Below are 8,337 nucleotides of genomic sequence, written 5' to 3' on the forward strand. Positions count from 1 at the left end.
AAAAAAAAATTGACTAAGTGAAAAAATGAAAATAGTGAACGAGACTTGTAAGTGTTAGTTTCAAAACCCTTCTTTAAATGATTTGATTATTTTCTAACAAATTATTGTTAATATAATATATTAGATTTTCTGAATTTAGCTATCTACATTTGTTATTTTGAAAGTGATTTAAATTTTTTTAAGGTTTTTTTTCAAGGAAATATAATACATTATATGTTCAATTATTATATAAGGTGATGTATTTTGTAAATAATGGACCAAAGTAAACTGAAATGGATTGAATGGATTGAAATTTAGCTCAACTAGTAAATTTTTTTGCCATTGAATAAGAGATTTTGGGTTCAAACCTGGTCTATATTAAAAACAAATTAATGTCTTAACCTGATAATAAATGCAATTATCATATAGTGAAACTCATAGGTTTAAATTTTTTAAAGGTAGAAATTAGGTACAATATCCTAAGTGTAGTATATTAGATTCTCCAATTAAAGTTAAACACATGGAGATCGGTGAAGTACAAATAACATTTTCTTTTTCAAGGCCAATTAAATTTAATAAAACTTTTTATTTGAATTTAATTAGAGAATCCACTGTATTACCTACTCTTTTTTTTTTTTTTTTTTTTGGATAAAGCCTGCTCCTAAATTAGTGTACACTAATCGCGAATCCTGCGTGTTGCTTGTGATAATATTTTTAGGATTGTCTCATTAATTTTTTTTTCTTTTCAATTTGTACTAATTTAATAAATATTATTTTAATTCATAATCATATTTTAATTTATTATAGTAACAATCACAAAATATAATGTATATAATATATGTTGTACCAAAATCAAAACAATACATTTTTTCTCAAGAATTCAAAGGTAAGTTAGTGAAAATATTAATTTTTAATACAATTTATTTATAATATTTTGTATATCATTAAAAAGTATATATAATTTGAAAATTATTCTTTTAGTTTTAAACAACTTTTTCAAACCCTTTTTTTTTCCTATCATACAATCAAAAACACCAAGAAAAATATCTATTTTTTTTAAAATAAAACTAAAATACAAAATAAAATAAAAAAAGAAAGGGAAAAAATAAGGACGGTAACTATTTTTCCTTTAAAAAAACCAAGGGTACAATTCTAAAGGGGAAAAAAAGTAGAGAATTGTTTTTGAAAAAGAAGAAGTATTGTGTTAATGTTGTCATAATCTAATGTTATATCTAATCTAACATGTGAAACATGAATAGATAAATAAATAATTTTAAGCACAAAATAAATAAAAAATGAAAAAAAAAATGTGTGTGTGTGAGAGAGAGAGAGAGAGAGAGAGAGAGAGAGAGAGAGAGAGAGGGAGGAATAACCTTTTATGGGAAAAATATGCAAAGAATGGGAGAGAGTGGCAAATTTATAATAAAAGGTTGGGAATAAGAAGAGTCAAAATAAAGGAAGAAAAATGGGCAAAATAATATTTCAAGTTAAAATTGCCCAAGGGAATATATATAGACAACATTTTTGTTTTGGTTTTCTATTGATTTATTATTATTTTTTTGAGAATACTAAGTATTTTAGCAACATTTTTGTTTTGATTTTCTAGTGATTTATTATTTAATTTTTTTGCTGATGAAAATATTAAGTATTATAACACATACACACAGAGGGGAAAAAGTTTTAAAGAAACTGATAGTGGTGTATATCCAAAAGGGTTTAACTCTTAAATACACAGCACATGCTTTAAACTTCTTTAACTCACACTCATTTTCCAATGTGGGATTAACCAACTATTTGTTATTTATTTATTTAGAATACTAATTATTTTAACACACATATACGAGGAAAATGGAGAAGGTCTTAAAGAAATTGACAATAGTGTATAACATCAAAATTAAAATAGATGAATATGTAAAATTAAAACTACCTAAAATGAATTTGTAAAGTCAATATTATTTTGTTCCATTGATTTATCATTTAGTTATAACATCTGTAGGAATGAAAGGCTCAGGGGTGTATATTAGGTCGTGGGCCTTGTCCGAGGACATTTAGTAGTTCGAGAACGGTTAGATATTGGCGAAGACGTGCAAATTAGTAGGTTATGGAGGGATTCTGGTCATAAAGGTTTGGGAAGGTAGTCCAAGAAGAAATGTCTCCTCAACTAAGCATAGTAGAAGTCAGAAGGCTTGACCTGTCATCAAGAGTAACACTCTGGACAGTTCTACTGGTAAGGATAAACATCAGGGGGGAACATGACAAAAGGAATCTGAGAAATATCTAGGAGAAAGTTGCTACCACTGCATTAAATGTTCTGCAACTAACTCCTTGACTGTATTAATATGGAGATGATACCTAAATAGTAATATTCAGCCTTATAGCTATCCCCAAAGATTTCAGGAAAGTGCTGATGAGACAATGATCAAAGCCAGCGACTTGATCTCCACGTGGAAGGCTGAGATGAAGACAACAGGGTAATATAAAGAAGAAAGACTCCATTACAAGGGGATCATCTGAGAATCTATAGAAAAAACACTGTAACAACAAGAACTGTAATTGTAATCAAGTCTAAGAGAAATATATACAAGAACTACTCTCCTCAGACTTTGCCGAGGAAGATTTTCTTTGCACAAAACTTATTTATCTTTGTTTTCTTGTCATCTTTAATCTATTATAATTGTTGTCCAACTCATTGAAGTCTAGTTTCAAGCCCACTTCTACAAATTCGTTATGTTGGGCTTTTTGGACCTTAATCCTTTCATCTTTTGGGTTTAAGATCCAAAACCTGCCCTTACAATATCAAAATTAAAGTAGATGAATATATAATTAAAACTACCTAAAATAAATTTGAAAAGCAATATTATTTTATATTTAATATTGTAAAAAAAAATTAGAGGTAAAAATAAATATGAAAAAAGACTAATGGTATGGTCAATGACGTGGCAAATGAGGTGGACTTAACAGGAACGTAGTAACAATAAATGCTATGTTTTAACTTTTAGATATACTAGTAAGTTGCTGTGCGATGCACGAATAATTTTACGATATTTTATGTAAAATGGTTTTGGATAATGTTGTACATATATTATAAAGAAAAAGTAAACTAAATTAGAGTGAAGAAACATTTACATTTTAAGATATTAAAAATTAGTTTAGTAACTTCACTGCATATTTGTAGTCTTCTTAAGGTAAGATTATTATTTTTTTAAATCATGAAACCAAAAATAAATGCAAAAAAGTAACAAGACTATGAAAATCGACTAATTTGTGTTGTGTTCACATATTTCATACTATGAAATAAAAGTATGTCCATCTCTCTAATTGTTTTCCACTCATTGATAATACGACATTAAGACATGGTGTGAGCAAGTGTGTATGCATATGTTTTATAAATGATTTAAAATTAAACCATGATAGAATATGACTTTACATTATGCACTAAATATTCTCTCTACTAATATACCAAAAACAAAAACTAACTAACGAAATTACCTAAACCTAAATCATATTTAAGCTCCTAATTTAAAAAGGGAAAAAATTACCTGTAGGGGTTTTGATGTCTTAACGGAGGTGGTGACCTCTTAGATCTTTTTCTCTCTATTTCAAAAGTTTTGTTAGTCTCAGGTCTTTTATTTTGGTAATATATAGTGAAATAGTGCATTTTATTTAATAATCTACAACATTTTTGTATCTTTCTATTTCTCTCTAGAGTCTTTACTTTTTTTTTAAAAAAATATTAAAACAATAGGTATGCTAACAAACAGGAAGAATAGTGAAAGGTGTTATGTAAACTTAGGCAATTAATGAGATATTAATGAGATAACAGTAAAATAAGTTAATGTGAACTTTTTGGTATCAGTAAAAAAAAAAAAACTTAATGAAAGAGGAAAAAAAAGGCTAAATGCAAAATTAGAGTGCCACTTGACAGGACCTCATGCACTCTTATATGAGTTCTCTGCTTATATATATATATATATATTGAAATTGATTGATTGATATAAATAGATAAATTTTTACTTTTTCTAATAGCCCACGTCTGAAATGATTGGCAAATTTAAAAATGTTGTGAAATTTTGTTTCTATCCCTGTTACAACTCATTCTATTACTACTGCATTTGTCATTTGCCCTCTACTTTTCCTCTATTTGGATTTAATTTTTTTTTTTTTTTTTTTTATTGCCTTGCCATTGTCATATCACTTTCCTGTTCAATCAATCATGCTACAAAATGACAATTATAATTGACTTTGTCAATATGGACAAACAAAAGCACCCAAAAATGGCACTCTAATTAACATACAATATACTGATATCCTGCTTCACATGTTTCTGTCTTTCTGGCCTATACATATTGATTTAACTAACCTTCTAGTCAATCTTCATGCTTAGAAGGTGCTCTGGCTATCCAGTTTGTGTAATCTTCAAAGGTTTTCAGCTCTCATTGGTAAGCTTAACTAAGGCCAAGTTTATTTTCTTGTAAAGTTACACTAGTATCTAACTAGCTCATCACATCATGTTTATTGGGTCAAAGCAAACTATTGATTGGCTTACATATTGATTGGTTTACATATAGTTAGACTAGTATCTAACTGGCTCATCACATCATGTTTATTGGGTGAAAGCAAACTATTGATTGGCTTACATATTGATTGGTTTAAATATTGGGCGTGACTGTGAGCTGCTAAAATTTCAATAAGATTTCCCAAGTGGATGGTGTGCTTGCAAATTTGACTTTTAAGAAGGACACTTAGTAACTTCCAGTGACTGTGTGTTATTACTTATTATGTACACTAGAAGCAAATTTGGACATCCCTTGAAAATTGAGTTTGTCTCCCAGTTGTGTTTCATGTATTAAAATATTATTGGTTTTGGTGATATATCCATTTATAATGATGGACTGAAATTTCAAAAGCTGTTTTGGGAAAAAGGGTAAGAGATTAGAGGTTTGGAGCGTTTAGAAGGACCCAAAAGTATTAGATGTGCATGTATTTAAATCTAATTTAAGTATAGCTTTACTGTACAATGAACTGTTACAAGAGGATTTGGATCAAGAACATGATGCCTTTTATTGTATTCAGATACTTTCTTGTGGATTGTTTTAGTCCATGATATAAGCATGGTTCTTAAAACAAAACATCAAACCTCGTGACCTAGGTAAATGCCATTGTTCCTAGTGTCACCTTTAGGAAATCTTTGCAATTAGGTCCAAACATGCCTTAGCCTTCTAATATGTCTATCATAGTTTGTGCTTCTGATCTTTGTTCAGATTTATTCTAGGAACAGATTATTGAAAAATTGAAAAAATGTCCATGTTTCCAGGATAAAATGGTAGGTGAACCAGTAAATGTGAATGAGTTCCAGGAATTGGCTAGGGAAGTCCTTCCAAAAATGTACTATGATTTTTATGCTGGTGGAGCTGAGGATCAGTACACATTAAAAGAGAATGTGGAAGCATTTCATAGAATCATGTAACATACTAAACCTTCTAATCTTAATAGAGCAAAATGGGTATGGCATTTTATTATCTATTCAGTTTTTGTGGCTTTCTCAGGATTCGGCCTAGAATTCTTGTGGATGTAAGCAGAATAGATATGTCAACTACTGTATTGGGGTACAAAATCTCAGCACCAATTCTGATTGCTCCAACTGCCTTGCATAAGTTGGCACACCCTGAAGGTCTAAATCTTTTAGGAAGAGTCCTCAGCTGAGACTTCCTTTCCCCCTATCAAAAGTTATGTTACTTGCTGTTTTGTTGCAGGAGAGGTTGCCACTGCCCGAGCAGCCGCTGCGTTAAAACCATAATGGTATTGAAACAATGATTTGAGCTCATACTTACACAGGGTGCTGGCACACTGAATTATATTTTAATGTGGGTTCTATCCTTTACTTCGTCTTGCACTGTAGAGGAGGTTGCTTCTGGATGCAATGCTGTTCGGTTCTTTCAATTATATGTACTAAATTATTCTTGATCTCTTATTATTTCAATTTTTTGTTGTTATACATTCCTCATATGTTATCTATTAGGTAGAAACACACACTGAATTTGGTAATCCTTTGTGAGTAGGTATACAAGAAGCGAGATATAGCAGCTGTGTTGGTGCAGAGAGCCGAGAGAAATGGATACAAGGCTCTTGTTTTGACTGTTGATACCCCCAGATGGTCGAAGGGAGGCAGACATAAAGAACAAGTGAAATATCATCTCTTTCTTTTTCCTTCTATAATATAATTGCCTTCAAAGTTTGGCATAGCTGCTTTTATAAAAGGGGACCGGATTGACATTTGAACTCTAATACCAAAGATATCTTATTTATTGCTCTCTCATATCAATGCAATGAGTTATGTCAAATGCATCTCATTTAATGCATAATGTAATAACTCCTGCAGAATGGTTGCACCTCGACTGAAGAATCTTGAGGGTCTCTTATCAATTGAAGCTGATTCTGTGAGTGGAATAGTTTTCCATACTTTTGAATCTAAATATGCCAGCTTAGAATGATGAGGTTATTCTATTTACCAAGTTGTCTAATATTTTCTTTAAGAAAAATACATTGCTTTAACTGTACCATATCATGCATCCTTTTATAAGCCAAAAACCCTCCATTAATCTGAACATTGTCATACAAAAAAACAAGCGATCAGTGTGAAGTGCTTTATGTAACACTATCTGTGTCTATCAATATGAATTATTTCGAAATACAAGGTACACAATGTGTATGTCTCAAAATGCACGCTCAATATGTTTCCTTCATTTCACAACGTGAACAAATATTTTTTTTCCAATTTAATTCTATTGTTGTTTTTATCATTTTTCTTATAAATCTTTCATCTTTTTAATTTTCTTTTGAATTCTATTGTTGTTTTCATCACTACATGTAATCTGAGATTTACAGTTCACTACTAATCACCAATTATCCGAATGTGGGATATGGCACAGTTTCTTCGTTTGCCCAAACTATCTTTAGATTTGAGAATGTAATAGAGAAATGCATCTATGATGTACTTCTGTGTATTGTAACCCTTAAGATTACAATGGAGTAGACGTCACAATATATAACAAATTTCCGCCAAGGACAGTGTCATATTGTTAAATCATAACTGTATGTTTTGTTTAATAAAAGTTTCTGATCATTTACCAACCTCAAGTCTTCATTGCGTACTGCCTATATGTGTACTGTGGCAGTGCATTGGTTATTCAGACTTGGGACTAAAATTGTTATAACTGTTCAGAAACTAAACTTCTGCAGGATAATGGCTCAAACTTAGAAGCTTATGCCAAGGAGACAATGGATGCTTCCCTTTGTTGGAAGGTATAAACCAGCAACGAAGTAGATTACCTTTTGATATGCTTTTTCAAATATGTCAGGACTTTAGTCTGACGAACTGGCTAAGTCTCATGGTTTAGTTACCAGGGACCAAGCATAGATTAGGGAAAGAGAGATTTTAAAGTCTCATTGACATGACTTAAGTCAATGAGATATATGCAAATTAGTTGCATTTCACTAGATGAGTATCTAAAAGATACTACTGTAATGGTCATATTTTGTACTCTTTAATTTTAGTGTAGGCTGGGCAGCACTCTAGAACCATGGTTTAATTAGTAAATTACAACATCTGCAGGACATAGAATGGTTAAAATCAATTACAAACATGCCAATTCTCATCAAGGGAGTACTTACTGGTGAAGATGGTAAGACAAACCTTTACTTTGGATGTTTCCATCTCTTTACTTATCAGCATTAATGCATTGCAAAGGTTTCAACAATCAAAGGTACCATAAAGGCTAGACTACTAAATGCATCATATTCTACTACACATTTTTCTTCCATCGGGTGTATCCCAATTGTTCTCCATAATTATCCTTTTGCAAAGACTCAACCATTACATTACAACTATGTTACAAAGAATTTTTGTTTAGTCAAAATACTGGTAGACATGAATATGAGATCTTTCATATTAGAAATTTTTTATTGTGCAAGGCTCACAACTAAGGTAGAGACAATAAAAATAAATAGACATTTAACTTCATAATGATACAATATTAGCACATTAAGACAGTGATGGAAACTACGTGGCACTGATTGTTTATTTTTTTTTATTGGCTAAGAAAAGGTCATTTAAATTGCATCTAGAGAAGCTGTACATGCATAATTAATAAGCATTAGATATATGGCTGGCAGCCAAGAAAGTGTATTAGAAAAACAAAGGTTGGGTCCCTCACATATGGCTGGCAGTCATGTATTAGAAAAACAAAGGTTAGATATATGGCTGGCAGCCAAGAAAGTGCATAATTAATAAGCATTAGATTGGGTCCCTCACATTTGCATTGTGGTCCCTCACATTTGCATTGTTCTCCACACACATAC

At 30.9% G+C, this 8,337-nt stretch overlaps 1 protein-coding gene across 1 annotated transcript; it reads left to right on the plus strand.

Moving 5' to 3' along the window:
• The first annotated feature begins 4,289 nt into the window (after positions 1–4,289).
• LOC112032195 (peroxisomal (S)-2-hydroxyacid oxidase GLO4) lies at positions 4,290–7,714 on the plus strand. The gene is given in 10 exon segments (XM_065783054.1): positions 4,290–4,418; positions 5,294–5,442; positions 5,526–5,650; positions 5,733–5,769; positions 5,838–5,925; positions 6,039–6,130; positions 6,132–6,161; positions 6,359–6,416; positions 7,219–7,281; positions 7,592–7,714. Coding segments are annotated over 10 exon segments (828 nt in total). The 5' UTR covers positions 4,290–4,355.
• The last annotated feature ends 623 nt before the right edge of the window (positions 7,715–8,337 follow it).

The sequence above is a fragment of the Quercus suber genome, unplaced genomic scaffold (genome assembly GCF_002906115.3).
Source record: "Quercus suber isolate HL8 unplaced genomic scaffold, Cork oak 2.0 scaffold_327, whole genome shotgun sequence".
Taxonomy (NCBI): domain Eukaryota; kingdom Viridiplantae; phylum Streptophyta; class Magnoliopsida; order Fagales; family Fagaceae; genus Quercus; species Quercus suber.